General features: G+C 37.1%; 1 protein-coding gene across 1 annotated transcript in view; it reads left to right on the forward strand.

The window, feature by feature from the left end:
- The first annotated feature begins 1553 nt into the window (after nucleotides 1-1553).
- Nucleotides 1554-21284, forward strand: part of LOC138335682 (cytosol aminopeptidase-like) — a 34388-nt gene continuing 14657 nt past the window's right edge. Inside the window, exons 1-2 of the mRNA XM_069284843.1 lie at nucleotides 1554-1764; nucleotides 6146-6214. Of these exons, the coding sequence (XP_069140944.1) occupies nucleotides 1554-1764; nucleotides 6146-6214 (280 nt within the window). The remainder of the gene's footprint in view (nucleotides 1765-6145; nucleotides 6215-21284) is intronic.

Raw genomic sequence — 21284 nt, forward strand, 5'->3', positions numbered from 1 at the left:
TAGAGTTCTGCATGGATTGTAACCAAATCTGGCCACAAACATCTTGGGGGAAGGGGAACAGAACTTGTATAAATTTTTACACTGTCCCCCCGAGGGCAGGATGGGTGGGGCCCAATAGGGGAAATAGAGGTAAGTCCTATAAATTCACTTCTTGTCCTAGAGTTTTGTTTGGATTGTGACCAAATTTGGCCATAAACATCCTTGGAAGAAGGGGAACAGAAGTTGTATAAATTTTGGCTCTGACCCCCTGGGGGCGGGAAGGGTGGGGCCCAATAGGGGATTTAGAGGTTAATATTAAAATTCCTTCAGAAAAGAAACAATGAACCTGTATTCAGAACATTACTTGGCATTACAAACCAGGTGAGCGATACAGGCCCTCTGGGCCTCTTGTATTATTTTTCCTTATTGGGTCAAATACAGTAAATCTTTATAGGATATTCAATGCCAGTCAACCAAAACTGAGTTAATTGCCTGTACTGTAACTAAGAATTAGATTTATTTAGGCCAAAAAAAAAAAAAATTCTTAGTTTCTCAGGCCCCGCCGCATCGACATATACCCCCCCGCACCATATTCTCGTAATCAATTATACACATATGATTGAAATTGCAAAGGAATTTTAAAGATTTCAGTTGATACATATGCAAAATTTTGCCTTTATCATGTATCAGGGCGATGGCGTAAAACTGGATGTAAGTATACTAGAGTTAGCTCCCGTGGTACGTGTTAGGGGATCTCGAGACTGCTTGTACGCCATCGCCGTGATACATGATAAAGGCAAGATTTTGCATATGTATCAACTGAAATCTTTAAAATTCCTTTGCAATTTCAATCATATGTGTATAATTGATTACGAGAATACAACAAACATTATGAAAAGCCTTTAAATAGTTAGTATGCACCAAAATTAATGAAATTTCACGGTTGATAGCGGCGTACAAGAAATCACCTCTTGAAAAACTTATATTTGCAATTATGAGAAAAATAAAGAAAATTGTGCGTTGATATTTGACAAAATGATGTAAAATTGAATTCCAAATCTAACCGTACCAACATTATTATCGTAGCTTGTTTTATTGTCAAGTAATCTGTAATAAACATCATTCCTGGTACGGGGATCGGGTACGGTATCGGGGACGGCGTACACCAAATCACCTCCACCCCTTTCATTTCTGACTGGTAAAAAATGGCTGCCGATGTCAACATTTGCTCAAAACGGAATGTTTCCTCCCAGGATTATGTATTTTCAACTGGTTTTCTTAAAATATAGTGACAATTGAGATATTTAAAAGCTGTTCTTAAAGACTGAGTAAGAATTTACATTTTCTACACGTGTTTTCATTGATTTTCATGTCCTTCAAGTGAGAAAAAAATAAAATGTTATCTGCCGCATTTGTTTTCAGAGAAATAAAAAATAAAAAATATTCCCGCCGCCCGCACTGACTTTTTAAAAAAGTGGCCTGAGAAACTAGCAATTAATTTTTTTTGGCTTTAGATCCAACATCTCTTTTATTACATTATGGGTAGCTACTTTATACAATAATAATAATAGAGAATGCTTATTTCAATGAGAACTGAAGTCATAAGCATCTCGTTATTTTACAGTCTGAAAAAAACCCTAAAGAAGGGACAGACAAGGATATTTTACGACCTTGACCCCGAGTACTCGAGTGTGGCTGTAACATGTGTAGGGAAGAAGGGAGCCAGTTTTGACGAGGTGGAGGGGATGGACATGGGACGAGACCAAGTTAGGGCAGCTGTGGCCAGTAGGTCTTACATATTGTCTATATACAATAACAGTCGTGTAGTTAGATATTGTCTATATACCGTAACAGTCGTGTAGCTTTAGATATTGTCTATATTACCGTAACAAATGTGTAGTTATAGATATTGTCTATATACCGTAACAGTCGTGTAGCTATAGATATTGTCTATATACCGTAACATTCGTGTAGTTATAGATATTGTCTATATACCGTAACAGTCGTGTAGCTATAGATATTGTCTATATACCGTAACATTCGTGTAGTTATAGATATTGTCTATATACCGTAACAGTCGTGTAGTTATAGATATTGTCTATATACCGTAACAGTCTTGTAGTTATAGATATTGTCTATATACCAGTCGTAACAGTTGTGTAGTTATAGATATTGTCTATATACCGTAACAGTCTTGTAGTTATAGATATTGTCTATATACCGTAACAGTCATGTAGTTATAGATATTGTCTATATACCATAACAGTCGTGTAGTTATAGATATTGTCTATATACCGTAACAGTCGTGTAGTTATAGATATTGTCTATATACCGTAACCGTTGTGTAGTTATAGATATTGTCTATATACCGTAACAGTCGTGTAGTTATAGATATTGTCTATATACCATAACAGTCATGTAGTTATAGATATTGTCTATATACCATAACAGTCATGTAGCTATAGATATTGTCTATATACCGTAACAGTCGTGAACAGTTGTGTAGTTATAGATATTGTGTATATACCGTAACAGTCTTGTAGTTATAGATATTGTCTATATACCATAACAGTCATGTAGCTATAGATATTGTCTATATACCGTAACAGTCGTGAACAGTTGTGTAGTTATAGATATTGTGTATATACCGTAACAGTCTTGTAGTTATAGATATTGTCTATATACCATAACAGTCATGTAGCTATAGATATTGTCTATATACCGTAACAGTCGTGAACAGTTGTGTAGTTATAGATATTGTGTATATACCGTAACAGTCTTGTAGTTATAGATATTGTCTATATACCATAACAGTCATGTAGCTATAGATATTGTCTATATACCGTAACAGTCGTGAACAGTTGTGTAGTTATAGATATTGTCTATATACCGTAACAGTCGTGTAGTTATAGATATTGTGTATATACCGTAACAGTCTTGTAGTTATAGATATTGTCTATATACCGTAACAGTCATGTAGCTATAGATATTGTCTATATACCGTAACAGTTGTGTAGTTATAGATATTGTCTATATACCGTAACAGTCGTGTAGTTATAGATATTGTCTATATACCATAACAGTCATGTAGCTATAGATATTGTCTATATACCGTAACAGTCGTGAACAGTTGTGTAGTTATAGTATGAGATATTGTGTATATACCGTAACAGTTGTGTAGTTATAGATATTGTGTATATACCGTAACAGTTGTGTAGTTATAGATATTGTGTATATACCGTAACAGTCGTGTAGTTATAGATATTGTCTATATACCGTAACAGTCGTGTAGTTATAGATATTGTCTATATACCGTAACAGTCATGTAGTTATAGATATTGTGTATATACCGTAACAGTTGTGTAGTTATAGATATTGTGTATATACCGTAACAGTTGTGTAGTTATAGATATTGTCTATATACCGTAACAGTCGTGTAGTTATAGATATTGTCTATATACCATAACAGTTGTGTAGTTATAGATATTGTCTATATACCGTAACAGTCGTGTAGTTATAGATATTGTCTATATACCGTAACAGTCGTGTAGTTATAGATATTGTCTATATACCATAACAGTCATGTAGCTATAGATATTGTCTATATACCGTAACAGTCGTGAACAGTTGTGTAGTTATAGATATTGTGCATGTATATACCGTAACAGTCTTGTAATTATATATATTGTCTATATACCGTAACAGTCGTGTAGTTATAGATATTGTGTATATACCGTAACAGTTGTGTAGTTATAGATATTGTGCATATATACCGTAACAGTCATGTAGCTATAGATATTGTCTATATACCGTAACAGTCGTGTAGTTATAGATATTGTCTATATACCGTAACAGTCGTGTAGTTATAGATATTGTCTATATACCGTAACAGTCGTGTAGTTATAGATATTGTCTATATACCGTAACAGTCGTGTAGCTATAGATATTGTTTATATACCGTAACAGTCGTGTAGCTATAGATGTTGTCTATAGACTGTAACAGTCGTGTAGCTATAGATATTGTCTATATACCGTAACAGTTGTGTAGTTATAGATATTGTCTATATACCGTAACAGTCGTGTAGTTATAGATATTGTCTATATACCGTAACAGTCGTGTAGTTATAGATATTGTGTATATACCGTAACAGTTGTGTAGTTATAGATATTGTCTATATACCGTAACAGTCGTGTAGTTATAGATATTGTCTATATACCGTAACAGTCATGTAGCTATAGATATTGTCTATATACCGTAACAGTTGTGTAGTTATAGATATTGTCTATATACCGTAACAGTCGTGTAGTTATAGATATTGTCTATATACCGTAACAGTCGTGTAGTTATAGATATTGTCTATATACCGTAACAGTCGTGTAGTTATAGATATTGTCTATATACCGTAACAGTTGTGTAGTTATAGATATTGTCTATATACCGTAACAGTTGTGTAGTTATAGATATTGTCTATATACCGTAACAGTTGTGTAGTTATAGATATTGTCTATATACCGTAACAGTCGTGTAGTTATAGATATTGTCTATATACCGTAACAGTCGTGTAGTTATAGATATTGTCTATATACCGTAACAGTCGTGTAGTTATAGATATTGTCTATATACCGTAACAGTCGTGTAGTTATAGATATTGTGTATATACCGTAACAGTTGTGTAGTTATAGATATTGTGTATATACCGTAACAGTCGTGTAGTTATAGATATTGTGTATATACCGTAACAGTCGTGTAGTTATAGATATTGTCTATATACCATAACAGTCATGTAGTTATAGATATTGTCTATATACCGTAACAGTCATGTAGCTATAGATATTGTCTATATACCGTAACAGTCTTGTAGTTATAGATATTGTGTATATACCGTAACAGTCATGTAGCTATAGATATTGTGTATATACCGTAACAGTCTTGTAGTTATAGATATTGTCTATATACCGTAACAGTCATGTAGTTACAGTCATGTAGTTATATAGATATTGTCTATATACCGTAACAGTCGTGTAGTTATAGATATTGTCTATATACCATAACAGTCGTGTAGTTATAGATATTGTGTATATACCGTAACAGTCATGTAGCTATAGATATTGTGTATATACCGTAACAGTCTTGTAGTTATAGATATTGTCTATATACCGTAACAGTCATGTAGTTACAGTCATGTAGTTATAGATATTGTCTATATACCGTAACAGTCGTGTAGTTATAGATATTGTCTATATACCGTAACAGTCGTGTAGTTATAGATATTGTCTATATACCGTAACAGTTGTGTAGTTATAGATATTGTGTATATACCGTAACAGTCTGTAGTTATAGATATTGTTATATACCGTACAGTCATGTAGTTATAGATATTGTCTATATACCGTAACAGTCGTGTAGTATAGATATTGTCTATATACCGTAATAGTTGTGTATATACCGTAACAGTCATGTAGTACTTATAGATATTGTCTATATACCGTAACAGTTGTGTAGATATTGTCTATATACCGTAACAGTTGTTGTGTAGATATTGTCTATATACCGTAACAGTCGTGTAGTTATAGATATTGTCTATATACCGTAACAGTCGTGTAGTTATAGATATTGTCTATATACCGTAACAGTCGTGTAGTTATAGATATTGTCTATATACCGTAACAGTTGTGTAGTTATAGATATTGTCTATATACCGTAACAGTCGTGTAGCTATAGATATTGTCTATATGTACAGTTGTATTATAGATATTGTCTATATACCGTAACAGTCGTGTAGTTATAGATATTGTCTATATACCGTAACAGTCGTGTAGTTATAGATATTGTCTATATATACAGTGTTGTTATAGATATTGTCTATATACCGTAATAGTCGTGTAGTTATAGATATTGTCTATATACTGTAACAGTCGTGTAGTTATAGATATTGTCTATATACCGTAACAGTCAGTTGTGTAGTTATAGATATTGTCTATATAAAGAATACCGGTATGTGGGTTGATTCGGCGTGCTGGTGTTTTTAATGTCAACAGTTAACTATGACGTCAACAATAAAGGGCATGCAAATGTTTTGCCTATTGACCGGTCAATAAGCTAAATTACTCCATTTACAATTTATTTAGAGAGTCAGGTAACAAAAAGTTATATTTCTACCACCAGAGGGGGTACAACAGCTACAGGAGATCGGTGAGACTGAGGTGGACGTGGACCCCTGTGGGGACCCTGAAGGTTTGATACTTTGATTGTTTACTATAATAAACTCATTACATATCAAAGACACACAAAGGATGACAATTTATTGACTCGTTCCTTATCCAGGACTCAAACTCACGATCTACGACACACAATCGCTTGGTGTTTAAGGTATATTAGTTTAATGTCCTATTAACAGCCAGGGTCATGTAAGGACATGCCAGGTTTGTTGGTGGAGGAAAGGCGGAGTACTCAGAGAAAAATCACTGCCCCATGTCGGATTCAAACGCACTTCGCAGAGGTTGAGGGGTTGTGGTAATATGTCGAGACATCTTAAGCACTCAACCACCGCGCCCCCAATCGCCTAGCCAAACATATTATAATTCCTGTTCAGAGATAACCCATTACGAAGGATGTACGTAGGTAGTGTGATAAATGATTTCTCCTATTGATATATAGAATACTGGAGGTGATAATGTCATTTTCCTTTTGTTGTTATGTTCTATGCTGGGCAAAATAAACTGAATTTGTGCATGTCAGTGTAAAAGATGGTTCAGATTTATATCTTTAATTCTTAATTATAACAACTACATCATTGTATCGTTGTACAAGAATATTTGATAGATCACAATCATATACTGTCATACTGATACTAATATTTATACCTCCACAACAAAGTGAAGTGGGTGAGGGGACACTGGAATGGGATTGTCCCTCTGTCAATCTGTCTGTCCATATTTCTGTCTGTCTGTCTGTCTAGACACAACATTGTCTGTCAAACTCCTCCTAAACTGCTTGACAGATTTTGACAAAATTAGGTACACAGAACCCTGACATAAAGGTGAATTTAGTAACCTATATAGGGCTCTGCAACGTCCCCGATTAATGGAGTTATTTCTAAATTTGTACAGCAGGGTTATTAGTCGTCCACTCTGGCCAGTTCTAGATCATTTTGTTTTCTATGTATGAAATCTACAGTTACCTTTTGTTGTTACACAATAGCTGCAGCTGAGGGTGGCCATTTTGTTTTCTATGTATGAAATCTCCAGTTGCCTTTTGTTGTTACACAATAGCTACAGCTGTGGGTGGCCATTTTGTTTTCTATGTATGAAATCTCCAGTTGCCTTTTGTTGTTACACAATAGCTACAGCTGTAGGTGGCCATTTTGTTTTCTGTGTATGAAATCTACAGTTACCTTTTGTTGTTACACAATAGCTACAGCTGTAGGTGGCCATTTTGTTTTCTGTGTATGAAATCTACAGTTACCTTTTGTTGTTACACTATAGCTGCAGCTGAGGGTGGCCATTTTGTTTTCTGTGTATGAAATCTCCAGTTACCTTTTGCTGTTACACAATAGCTACAGCTGTGGGTGGCCATTTTGTTTTCTGTGTATGAAATCTACAGTTGCCTTTTGTTGTTACACAATAGCTACAGCTGAGGGTGGCCATTTTGTTTTCTGTGTATGAAATCTCCAGTTACCTTTTGTTGTTACACAATAGCTACAGCTGAGGGTGGCCATTTTGTTTTCTGTGTATGAAATCTACAGTTACCTTTTGTTGTTACACAATAGCTGCAGCTGAGGGTGGCCATTTTGTTTTCTGTGTATGAAATCTACAGTTACCTTTTGTTGTTACACAATAGCTACAGCTGAGGGTGGCCATTTTGTTTTCTGTGTATGAAATCTACAGTTACCTTTTGTTGTTACACAATAGCTACAGCTGAGGGTGGCCATTTTGTTTTCTGTGTATGAAATCTCCAGTTACCTTTTGTTGTTACACAATAGCTACAGCTGAGGGTGGCCATTTTGTTTTCTGTGTATGAAATCTACAGTTACCTTTTGTTGTTACACAATAGCTACAGCTGAGGGTGGCCATTTTGTTTTCTGTGTATGAAATCTACAGTTACCTTTTGTTCTTACACAATAGCTGCAGCTGAGGGTGGCCATTTTGTTTTCTATGTATGAAATCTCCAGTTGCCTTTTGTTGTTACACAATAGCTGCAGCTGAGGGTGGCCATTTTGTTTTCTGTGTATGAAATCTACTGTCGCCTTTTGTTGTTACACAATAGCTACAGCTGTGGGTGGCCATTTTGTTTTCTGTGTATGAAATCTACAGTTACCTTTTGTTGTTACACAATAGCTGCAGCTGTGGGTGGCCATTTTGTTTTCTGTGTATGAAATCTACAGTTACCTTTTGTTGTTACACAATAGCTGCAGCTGAGGGTGGCCATTTTGTTTTCTGTGTATGAAATCTACAGTTACCTTTTGTTGTTACACAATAGCTACAGCTGAGGGTGGCCATTTTGTTTTCTGTGTATGAAATCTACAGTTACCTTTTGTTGTTACACAATAGCTGCAGCTGAGGGTGGCCATTTTGTTTTCTATGTATGAAATCTACAGTTACCTTTTGTTGTTACACAATAGCTGCAGCTGAGGGTGGCCATTTTGTTTTCTGTGTATGAAATCTCCAGTTGCCTTTTGTTGTTACACAATAGCTACAGCTGTGGGTGGCCATTTTGTTTTCTGTGTATGAAATCTACAGTTACCTTTTGTTGTTACACAATAGCTGCAGCTGTGGGTGGCCATTTTGTTTTCTGTGTATGAAATCTACAGTTACCTTTTGTTGTTACACAATAGCTGCAGCTGAGGGTGGCCATTTTGTTTTCTGTGTATGAAATCTACAGTTACCTTTTGTTGTTACACAATAGCTACAGCTGTGGGTGGCCATTTTGTTTTCTGTGTATGAAATCTACAGTTACCTTTTGTTGTTACACAATAGCTGCAGCTGTGGGTGGCCATTTTGTTTTCTGTGTATGAAATCTACAGTTACCTTTTGTTGTTACACAATAGCTGCAGCTGAGGGTGGCCATTTTGTTTTCTGTGTATGAAATCTACAGTTACCTTTTGTTGTTACACAATAGCTGCAGCTGTGGGTGGCCATTTTGTTTTCTGTGTATGAAATCTACAGTTACCTTTTGTTGTTACACAATAGCTACAGCTGTGGGTGGCCATTTTGTTTTCTGTGTATGAAATCTACAGTTACCTTTTGTTGTTACACAATAGCTGCAGCTGAGGGTGGCCATTTTGTTTTCTGTGTATGAAATCTACAGTTACCTTTTGTTGTTACACAATAGCTACAGCTGTGGGTGGCCATTTTGTTTTCTGTGTATGAAATCTACAGTTACCTTTTGTTGTTACACAATAGCTACAGCTGTGGGTGGCCATTTTGTTTTCTGTGTATGAAATCTACAGTTACCTTTTGTTGTTACACAATAGCTGCAGCTGTGGGTGGCCATTTTGTTTTCTGTGTATGAAATCTACAGTTGCCTTTTGTTGTTACACAATAGCTGCAGCTGAGGGTGGCCATTTTGTTTTCTGTGTATGAAATCTACAGTTACCTTTTGTTGTTACACAATAGCTACAGCTGTGGGTGGCCATTTTGTTTTCTGTGTATGAAATCTACAGTTACCTTTTGTTGTTACACAATAGCTACAGCTGTGGGTGGCCATTTTGTTTTCTGTGTATGAAATCTACAGTTACCTTTTGTTGTTACACTATAGCTGCAGCTGAAGGTGGCCATTTTGTTTTCTGTGTATGAAATCTACAGTTGCCTTTTGTTGTTACACAATAGCTGCAGCTGAGGGTGGCCATTTTGTTTTCTGTGTATGAAATCTACAGTTGCCTTTTGTTGTTACACAATAGCTGCAGCTGTGGGTGGCCATTTTGTTTTCTGTGTATGAAATCTACACTTGCCTTTTGTTGTTACACAATAGCTGCAGCTGAGGGTGGCCATTTTGTTTTCTGTGTATGAAATCTACAGTTACCTTTTGTTGTTACACAATAGCTGCAGCTGTGGGTGGCCATTTTGTTTTCTGTGTATGAAATCTACAGTTACCTTTTGTTGTTACACAATAGCTGCAGCTGAGGGTGGCCATTTTGTTTTCTGTGTATGAAATCTACAGTTACCTTTTGTTGTTACACAATAGCTGCAGCTGTGGGTGGCCATTTTGTTTTTTTGTGTATGAAATCTACAGTTACCTTTTGTTGTTACACAATAGCTGCAGCTGTGGGTGGCCATTTTGTTTTCTGTGTATGAAATCTACAGTTGCCTTTTGTTGTTACACAATAGCTGCAGCTGAGGGTGGCCATTTTGTTTTCTGTGTATGAAATCTACTGTCGCCTTTTGTTGTTACACAATAGCTACAGCTGTGGGTGGCCATTTTGTTTTCTGTGTATGAAATCTACAGTTACCTTTTGTTGTTACACAATAGCTACAGCTGTGGGTGGCCATTTTGTTTTCTGTGTATGAAATCTACAGTTACCTTTTGTTGTTACACAATAGCTGCAGCTGAGGGTGGCCATTTTGTTTTCTGTGTATGAAATCTACAGTTACCTTTTGTTGTTACACAATAGCTGCAGCTGTGGGTGGCCATTTTGTTTTCTGTGTATGAAATCTCCAGTTGCCTTTTGTTGTTACACAATAGCTACAGCTGTGGGTGGCCATTTTGTTTTCTGTGTATGAAATCTCCAGTTACCTTTTGTTGTTACACAATAGCTACAGCTGTGGGTGGCCATTTTGTTTTCTGTGTATGAAATCTACAGTTGCCTTTTGTTGTTACACAATAGCTGCAGCTGTGGGTGGCCATTTTGTTTTCTGTGTATGAAATCTACAGTTACCTTTTGTTGTTACACAATAGCTACAGCTGTGGGTGGCCATTTTGTTTTCTGTGTATGAAATCTCCAGTTGCCTTTTGTTGTTACACAATAGCTACAGCTGTGGGTGGCCATTTTGTTTTCTGTGTATGAAATCTACAGTTGCCTTTTGTTGTTACACAATAGCTACAGCTGAGGATGGCCATTTTGTTTTCTGTGTATGAAATCTACAGTTACCTTTTGTTGTTACACAATAGCTGCAGCTGTGGGTGGCCATTTTGTTTTCTGTGTATGAAATCTACAGTTACCTTTTGTTGTTACACAATAGCTGCAGCTGAGGGTGGCCATTTTGTTTTCTGTGTATGAAATCTACAGTTACCTTTTGTTGTTACCACAATAGCTACAGCTGTGGGTGGCCATTTTGTTTTCTGTGTATGAAATCTACAGTTACCTATTGTTGTTACACAATAGCTGAAACTGTGGGTGGCCATTTTGTTTTTTGTGTATGAAATCTACAGTTACCTTTTGTTGTAACACAATAGCTACAGCTGTGGGTGGCCATTTTGTTTTCTGTGTATGAAATCTACAGTTACCTTTTGTTGTAACACAATAGCTACAGCTGTGGGTGGCCATTTTGTTTTCTGTGTATGAAATCTACAGTTACCTTTTGTTGTTACACAATAGCTGCAGCTGAGGGTGGCCATTTTGTTTTCTGTGTATGAAATCTACAGTTACCTTTTGTTGTTACACAATAGCTGCAGCTGAGGGTGGCCATTTTGTTTTCTGTGTATGAAATCTACAGTTCCCTTTTGTTGTTACACAATAGCTGCAGCTGTGGGTGGCCATTTTGTTTTTTTGTGTATGAAATCTCCAGTTGCCTTTTGTTGTTACACAATAGCTGCAGCTGAGGGTGGCCATTTTGTTTTCTGTGTATGAAATCTACAGTTACCTTTTGTTGTTACACAATAGCTACAGCTGTGGGTGGCCATTTTGTTTTCTGTGTATGAAATCTACAGTTACCTTTTGTTGTTACACAATAGCTGCAGCTGTGGGTGGCCATTTTGTTTTCTGTGTATGAAATCTACAGTTACCTTTTGTTGTAACACAATAGCTACAGCTGTGGGTGGCCATTTTGTTTTTCTGTGTATGAAATCTACAGTTACCTTTTGTTGTTACACAATAGCTACAGCTGTGGGTGGCCATTTTGTTTTCTGTGTATGAAATCTACAGTTACCTTTTGTTGTAACACAATAGCTACAGCTGTGGGTGGCCATTTTGTTTTCTGTGTATGAAATCTACAGTTACCTTTTGTTGTTACACAATAGCTGCAGCTGAGGGTGGCCATTTTGTTTTCTGTGTATGAAATCTACAGTTACCTTTTGTTGTTACACAATAGCTACAGCTGTGGGTGGCCATTTTGTTTTCTGTGTATGAAATCTACAGTTGCCTTTTGTTGTTACACAATAGCTGCAGCTGTGGGTGGCCATTTTGTTTTCTGTGTATGAAATCTCCAGTTACCTTTTGTTGTTACACAATAGCTACAGCTGAGGGTGGCCATTTTGTTTTCTGTGTATGAAATCTACAGTTACCTTTTGTTGTTACACAATAGCTGCAGCTGAGGGTGGCCATTTTGTTTTCTGTGTATGAAATCTACAGTTACCTTTTGTTGTTACACTATAGCTGCAGCTGAAGGTGGCCATTTTTGTTTTCTGTGTATGAAATCTACAGTTGCCTTTTGTTGTTACACAATAGCTGCAGCTGTGGGTGGCCATTTTGTTTTTCTGTGTATGAAATCTACAGTTGCCTTTTGTTGTTACACAATAGCTGCAGCTGAGGGTGGCCATTTTGTTTTCTGTGTATGAAATCTACAGTTACCTTTTGTTGTTACACAATAGCTGCAGCTGAGGGTGGCCATTTTGTTTTCTGTGTATGAAATCTACAGTTGCCTTTTGTTGTTACACAATAGCTGCAGCTGTGGGTGGCCATTTTGTTTTCTGTGTATGAAATCTACAGTTACCTTTTGTTGTTACACTATAGCTGCAGCTGTGGGTGGCCATTTTGTTTTCTGTGTATGAAATCTACAGTTACCTTTTGTTGTTACACAATAGCTGCAGCTGTGGGTGGCCATTTTGTTTTTTTGTGTATGAAATCTACAGTTACCTTTTGTTGTTACACAATAGCTGCAGCTGAGGGTGGCCATTTTGTTTTCTGTGTATGAAATCTACAGTTACCTTTTGTTGTTACACAATAGCTGCAGCTGTGGGTGGCCATTTTGTTTTCTGTGTATGAAATCTACAGTTGCCTTTTGTTGTTACACAATAGCTGCAGCTGAGGGTGGCCATTTTGTTTTCTGTGTATGAAATCTACAGTTACCTTTTGTTGTTACACAATAGCTACAGCTGAGGGTGGCCATTTTGTTTTCTGTGTATGAAATCTACAGTTACCTTTTGTTGTTACACTATAGCTGCAGCTGTGGGTGGCCATTTTGTTTTCTGTGTATGAAATCTACAGTTACCTTTTGTTGTTACACAATAGCTACAGCTGTGGGTGGCCATTTTGTTTTCTGTGTATGAAATCTCCAGTTATCTTTTGTTGTTACACAATAGCTACAGCTGTGGGTGGCCATTTTGTTTTCTGTGTATGAAATCTACAGTTGCCTTTTGTTGTTACACAATAGCTGCAGCTGTGGGTGGCCATTTTGTTTTCTGTGTATGAAATCTACAGTTACCTTTTGTTGTTACACAATAGCTACAGCTGTGGGTGGCCATTTTGTTTTCTGTGTATGAAATCTCCAGTTGCCTTTTTTGTCGCCCTATGGATGGCTGTGTTGGTCGAAATGACGACAAGGAGTAGGGTAGAAGCTTGTTGACGGCTTTTATTCAAAGTGTAGACAAGAGTTCTCACTTTCTCTCTCTCATGTGTGTGGCCCTAGAGGAGGCGGTGACGTAGGTGTATGTGAGGCGGAAGTACCCAGTCTCAGTCTTATTCCCGTCTGATGTCCGTCTAATTTCAGTCTAGTTTCCGTCTCCGTCTGGTTTCAGTCTAGTTTGAGTTCAGTCTAGTTTCAGTCTCCGTCTAGTTTCCGTCTGACTGGGGCCTATTGCGGCCCTCTATTTATAATGATTGGGTACGTGACTGGTACACGTGCCGTTGGGACAATGCTTGCCCCAAAGGTTACCCAGCTCATCATAAACTGTCAAAATTTACTAATTTTAATTCAGAATACAGCCTTACCGGCGCCTGATGCAGGCTTAACAAAATAGAAATGTTTTGATTTTCTGACTGGACTTGGTTGAGGCTGGACAGAACCGCCTGTAATATGCACATTTTGAACAAACTATACTGCGCAGTTAAACAGGTGTGTGGACTACGCGATGTCCTGTCATTCCTTCAAGAACATTCCACGTAGTCCCTACCATACCCATACCTATTCGGTAACAATTAACTAATAAGTTGGTCACCTAGTTTAACACGTGCATAGACCGTGCGATGTCCTGCCATGCTTTCCAGAACATCCCACGTAGTCGCTACAAAGTAGGTGCCGTAACAATTTACTGATATTTCGGTCACCTAGTTTGGCCATGCCTTAAAACAACAACCTAACTCTGGCTGCAAACATGAGTAAACAATCCCGCGTTACTGACCTTTAAATATACTACACATCAATACTAGGTCTCAGCAACACTATATACACCACAATAATGCACTATGAAATTAAACACAGCCTAATAAATATATACATGGTTGTTATTAAATAACTAATACTTGTACTCTTATAAAATACACTATAATTTAACTCAGCCCCGCGATCCACAATTATACACGGCTAACATGACAACTTCTGTCAAGGTTCAACAGGTACCCCACTTCCTGTTTACCTAGCGGGAATATTCAAATATCATATCTATTAATGATATTCATGGGGACTTAAGCAGGGCTACTAGCCTGTCTATCTCTATAGGGTTACAATCATCTATCACCAATAATATCATTGGGGCTTAAGCAAGGCTACCAGCCTGCCTACCTCTATAGGGTTACAATCGCCCCTTTCTTCAAACAAGACAATATGTAAGGCATTTCTCAGAATGGCTTACATATTTCTTAACGCAAAGTATCAAGTATTATTAATATTTCAATTTACCACCGCCTCCTTTTAAAAAAAAAAAAAAAAATTCCCTAAATAGTAACTAGTGGCCATTCCATTCATTTCTCCTTTCAACCTTCTTTCATTCGCATGCGTCATGCAGTATATCTTTAATTATCGCGAAGTTATCCTATTAAACGTTAAACTATTAAACTCTTTTACCTTAATGCACAATATGTACATGTACATACACATATTGTAATTATCTTGGACGTTATACTATAAACATCTCTTTAATATATTCATGCAATATAAAGTCTTATTTACAGTCACAGTTCTATGGTCACAACATCATAAAGTTGGCGAGTAATTATATTTCACAGTTCGTCCATTGTAGTTCAAACATATTTCACAGTTCGTCCATTGTAGTTCAAACATATTTCACATTCACTTCCATTGTAGTTCGAACATACAATGTATTTAACAGTCACACAGTTCCATGGTAACTACATCGTTGAAAATCAGTAATATTATTTCACAGTCACGTCCATTTTAGCTTGAACCTATTTAACAGTCACACAGTTCCATGGTAACTACATCGTTGAAAATCAGTAATATTATTTCACAGTCACGTCCATTTTAGTTTGAACCTATTTAACAGTCACACAGTTCCATGGTCACTTCATCGTTAAAAAATCATTCGTAATAATATGGCTGCTCATATATAAAAATCCACAGTTTATCTCCACAGTTGCTGCTTATTTAATTATATCCAGAGCTTCTTTATGTTCTTAGGTCCGTCATCCACCACGGTTCTTGAAGAGGTCACATTTTGTCTTATCCGCATTAAGACATTCTGATTTTTTTTAATTGATTAACGTTAATATCCAGACAAGAGTTGGTCTTGTTAACACCAAGACGTTTCCGTATTGTCTTGTAATAACCGAGACATTATATGTATATCTTTGTCTCGTAAGTATCTTTAATCGTTAAATATCAAGGCATAATGTTTCACCGGGTCATTATCATTTCCTTCTTCACATTTAGACATTGTCTTGTTACGACCAAGACGTTACTTTATATCTGTCTATGGAAGACTGAGCTCTTTTCTTAAGTCTGGGTATATTACACTTCGTACTCGGGTTGTAAGGCAGTCTTGTTTACCCGATTCAATTCCTCCACTTTGTGATGGGGCACGAACGCCTTCAGGGTAATTTCCTGACATCAGTGTAGGTTTTTCTTTGTTTTCTTGTTCCTGGTGGATGAGTTCCTTGATGTATGTTGTCATCAATTCTTCTAAGGCTGTCATGTCTTCTGTGGATTGGTTACTTTTGAGTCTTTGCATTGTTCTTGAGGCTTGCGAAGCACTCGACTCTGACTTTCCCCTTTTCACTGACCATTTACCTAACCTACATTTCTGACATTTATCCCTAATTCTCCTACGACATAAATATATCACTATAACAACAACTACTACCACACCTACTATCGACAAGTAGGTCGAGAGGGGCAAATCAGATTCCATGGGTTCAAGATCAAATGAATTGTCAAGTTCATTTATCAACTCATCAATGGGGATTTCCTTTATAGGCTTAAGTTTATGGGGTATCTTAATGTTTTTTATATTTGGTAGTCTTTGGGTCATTGGTTTCCAGAGTTCAATGGAGCCTACATAATAATTTGAAATCACCTGTTGAAAATGATCTGTTAGGTTATATTTACTCTCTGAATGATAATATGAGGGCAAGGTCATATATTCATTTGATGCAGAACAACCTTCCGTAAGGGATAAGGTGTCAATAGGGTATCTGGTCACCACAGTACCAGATTGGGCTCTATAGGGGCATTTCAGTGTAAAGGTCAAGGATCTATCATGGACAACTATCCATTGGCCATTGGTCAAATACTGGGCCATAGGGGAAGTGTTTGTATTTTGTACTACTGTAGTACAATATTTAACTAAATTATTGGTCCAATTAAAAAAAAAAGATTAACAATGCATTTCTTATTTCCCATTATAGTATACATTGGACTACGAAACCTGCAGTAGTTTTTAACGCTATTTACACATTGATTCATCTCCTCAATTGTCATTGTAACCAATTGTGTTTTCGCTTCATTGATTGCAAGAGCTTCTGCTTCTAATTTAAAAGTCGCCAAAATATTTGTTTGATTCGATCCAAGGTACGGAAGAGGAGGGTTATGTGCTCGGTACACAGCAAACTTGCCAATTGTGTCTATTAATGGAATTGGAATGACTACAATAAGGCTATCATTACTAATAAGTGTCGTACAGGTCACTGTCTTATAAAATTCCCAAAGGTCAGTTTCCGGGTCAAAAGGTACTCTTACACCTGGGTCAAGTTTGCTTTCTACTTCTATAAGGAGTTCGTACAAGTCTGGGGGTGAAATGACTGAAGGGCTTAAATGTCCTAGAGATAGCATATTGATCTGAAGTTTCAAATGATTAAGATAATCTCTAGCTAATCCAACTAATTCCTTTGCTTCACTAATATAAGGGCCCTGTCGATCTTAGTGTATGTACTTAAATATTCATCAATATCTTGTATTGCTTCTGTTAAATTTAGAGCTATGCTTCTTAGATTCTCTAAGGTATCAATCACGTCATTTATATTCCTTCTATTATCAGTGATTTGACCTTGTGCAGCATAAATTATTGTTAAGCTTTCCTTTACTGCATGCTTAAGATTGACTTGATTAGGTCTACGTTAGTTTTGATTGTATTAATATCACCTTCATCTAAAGTACTAAACAGAAAGTTCAATGCTTTACCTATTATAGGAATTAAAGCTCTTTTAGTTCTCGCTTGATGTAGTGTCTTAATATCGGTAAGTTCTGACTGAAGAAAGTCTTGTGTATTTCTTACATTTTCAACTTCATGGTTCAATCTTATAAGGTTGTTATTAAGATGTATTCTCGTCCTATTTATTTGGTTATATGGTTATTTCTGACAGACTATTATTTAACTTTCTAAGAACTTCTTCGTAAGGATTAATATTAAGAACAAAAGCTACAAGCTATAATTGTTTTTTATGGAGCCTTATATTTCGTTTTCTGAAACGATAAGAAACGATTCACTAATGAATCTCGTTATTGATCACGGAGAAAATATTTCAGGCATTTTTTAAATAGCTCTGAATTGTCCTCAGAGTCTCTTGATATATCTCTCTTAACTTTCTTTGTCTGATTCTTAGAATCTACATCTTTTCTATTGTGGAGCCTATCATCTTGACATGTTTTATCTACTGCGATAGAGATTTGGGGCGTAACTTCATTTGTTAATTTATTTATCGCATCAATCTCCATGTCATCAGCAGTACCACCAGTCTCAGACGCATCTACAAAATCATCATCATCATCGTCATCTGTCTGAGTGTCAGCGTTATTGTTTTCTTTTAACTTACCTTTCAATTGTGTTAAGGGTATAAGTTCATCATCTGAATCAATAGGACTAGCTTTGTCCAATTCTCGAGTCCGGAGCCTTTGTCTTAGCTCCATTAACGGAATATCATCCTCAGAGTCCGAATCTGACCTTTCTTGTCTTCTATGTCTTATGACTCTTTTTAAGGATGTTTCCTCCTCAGACTCCTCTGAACTGCTCTCAGGGGGAACTACATATGTCGATTTCCTTAAAGGTCGACCTATATTATCTTTGGGCAACTCCCATTCATCAACATTTGCTAATCGTAAATGCCTCGCGTGTGTCTTCGTGACTTCACCTGTAAGCTGGTTTCTTACCTTAAAACTTACTGGTCCAGTTTGCTCTATGATCCTATAATAAGGTGTCCATTTATTGTCCAGTTTTGAGGTACGCTTATGGTTTCTTATGTAAACCGGATCTCCTGTCTTAAGATTCTCGTCTTTACAGTTCCTATCAGCGAGTTTCTTCTGTTTCTTCTTCGCTTGCTTCATGTGTCTATGCACTAGAACAAAGGACTTATGTTGCTGCTCTAAGGCGATCTTGTGTAACTCTTCACCGGCATACCGCCGTCTTGGCTTTAAGATTGTGTCCAAGGGGAGTACTACATCGCGGTTATAAAGCAGGAAGAAAGGTGATGCCTTTGTTACCTCACTGGTATGAAATCTTACTGCGGCCAATACTTGGTTCAAGAAAAGATCCCACGTGTTAACGTTTTCTTTGATCTTCTTGGCCAAAATGTCTACCATCGTTCTATGAAATCTCTCCACCTTTCCATTTGACTGGGGGCAATAATAAGAAGTGGTAACATGGTGGATATTCAATGCTTCTAGTGTCTCCTTTACTGATCTAGCGATATTCTCTGAACCGTTATCTGTAACCAGTTCTAATACGCTACCATATCTTGGGAATAGTTCTTCCAAGATAAGATGTACAATGTTTGCTGCTGATTTGTCAGGGACTGGAAATGCTTCCGGAAAGCCAGAGTAAACGTCTATGAACGACACGATGTATTTGTTTCCTGATAATGTCTGGGGATAAGGGCCTGACAAATCCATTGCTACCTTAGCAAAAGGGTATGGGGGTATCTGGCTGTCTTGAAGAGGAGGATAAGGGTTACTGTGACTTCTTGTCTGACAAGTCACACACTTTTCAATGTGTTGGTGAACCTTCTTGTATAACAAAGGAAAATAATACTTCTTTCTTATTACGTCATATGTTTTGTCAACTGCCATATGACCTAGGAAATCATGATACTGTCTTATCACCATTCCTTCAAGTTCCTTCGGAATGTAAAGTCTCAAGACCGGGTCATCTGATTCCGCGTTTGACAAATAATACACTAAGTTATCTACAACCAAGAAGCGCTCCTCCTCACTCTTGGTTGCTTGTCCATTACAAAGTCTAAGTTTCAGCTTTGATATGTCTTCGTCATTGTCTTGAGTTTTTCTTATGTCTATGTCTTTAGGGAGATCCATATGAGGTTTAACAATATCGTCTGGAGTATCAACTGTACTACTGACAAAGTCTCTTGGCTTAAAACTTGTTAGAGTTGAGAGCTCCAATCTCTAAGGCTCTGTCATCTACGTCCAAGACATCATGAATGTCTTTAGTTTCCTGGGTTTCTCCTTGCTTATCCTCAGCTTCTTCCGCTGTATCTGTTGGTAGTCGCGATAGTAAGTCCGCGCAACAATTAAATCTACCTTCAATATATTCTACCTTACAATTATAAGACGCTACAGTAAGGGACCATAAAGAGAGTTTCTTATTCAATGTCTTCTTGTCTGAGAATATGTAAGAAAGTGGGCGATGGTCCGTTCTTATTACAAAGGAACTGTTGTGTAAGTAGTTATCAAGCTTCTGAAGAGCATATACCACAGCAAATGCTTCCTTCTCTATCACAGACCACCTACGCTGTGTTGGGCTAAGCTTATGTGACAAGTAATAAAGTGGCATTTCTTCACCTTCCTTTGTCTTCTGTGTAAGACAAGCTCCTATGCATGTGTCTGATGCATCTGTATAAAGCACATATGGTTGGTTTGGGTCTGGGTATGCTAGTAGAGGCACTACTGTAAGACTTTCTTTAAGATAGTCAAATGACTTCTGACATTCTTCAGTCCATTTGAACCTAGCATACTTCTTTGTTAGTTCTGTAAGACATTCCGCTATTTTTGAGAAGTTGGGGATGTGCTTCCTGTAGTAACCGCACATTCCAATGAATGCTCTTACATCCCTCACGCAAGTAGGGGTTGGTAAAGCCCTAATAGCTTCAACTTTCTTTTGGTCCGGCTTTACACCATTGTCCGTAATCATAAAGCCAAGATATTCCGTCTCTTTCTTGAAGAAAGTGCATTTCTTAAGCTTTAGTTTGAGTCCATGTTGTCTTAATTTGTTGAAGACTATCTGTAAGTGTTTCAGGTGTTCTTCGGCTGTCTTACTGTAAATTATAACATCATCAAGGTAAGCTGTGGCGAATTGTTCACATCCTTGTAAGACAATATTCATCAATTCTTGGAAGACAGCAGGGGCGTTACTTAGTCCGAAAGGCATTCTGTTGAACTGGAATAGTCCTTTGTGACAGGCAAAAGCTGTCTTTTGTTTACTTTCCTCGTCGAGTTCTACTTGCCAATATCCACTTTTCAAATCTAATGTAGTGAAATGTTTTGAGTGTCCTAGGAGGGTCAAAATGTCATCTATCAAAGGAAGAGGTACTGACATCGGGGTAACGATCTTATTTAAACTCCTAAAATCTACACACATTCTCTTACTTCCATCTTTCTTATCAACTACCACTAAGCCAAAACTCCAGGGACTTCTAGACCTATCTATGACCTTTGCCTTTAACATCTCGTCAATGGCTTCGTCCACTACTTGACGTTTCTTCAGGGGTGTCCTGTAAGGTCGGTTCTTAATTGGTTTGTGATCTCCTGTT

The sequence above is a fragment of the Argopecten irradians genome, chromosome 11 (assembly GCF_041381155.1).
Source record: "Argopecten irradians isolate NY chromosome 11, Ai_NY, whole genome shotgun sequence".
NCBI lineage: Eukaryota > Metazoa > Mollusca > Bivalvia > Pectinida > Pectinidae > Argopecten > Argopecten irradians.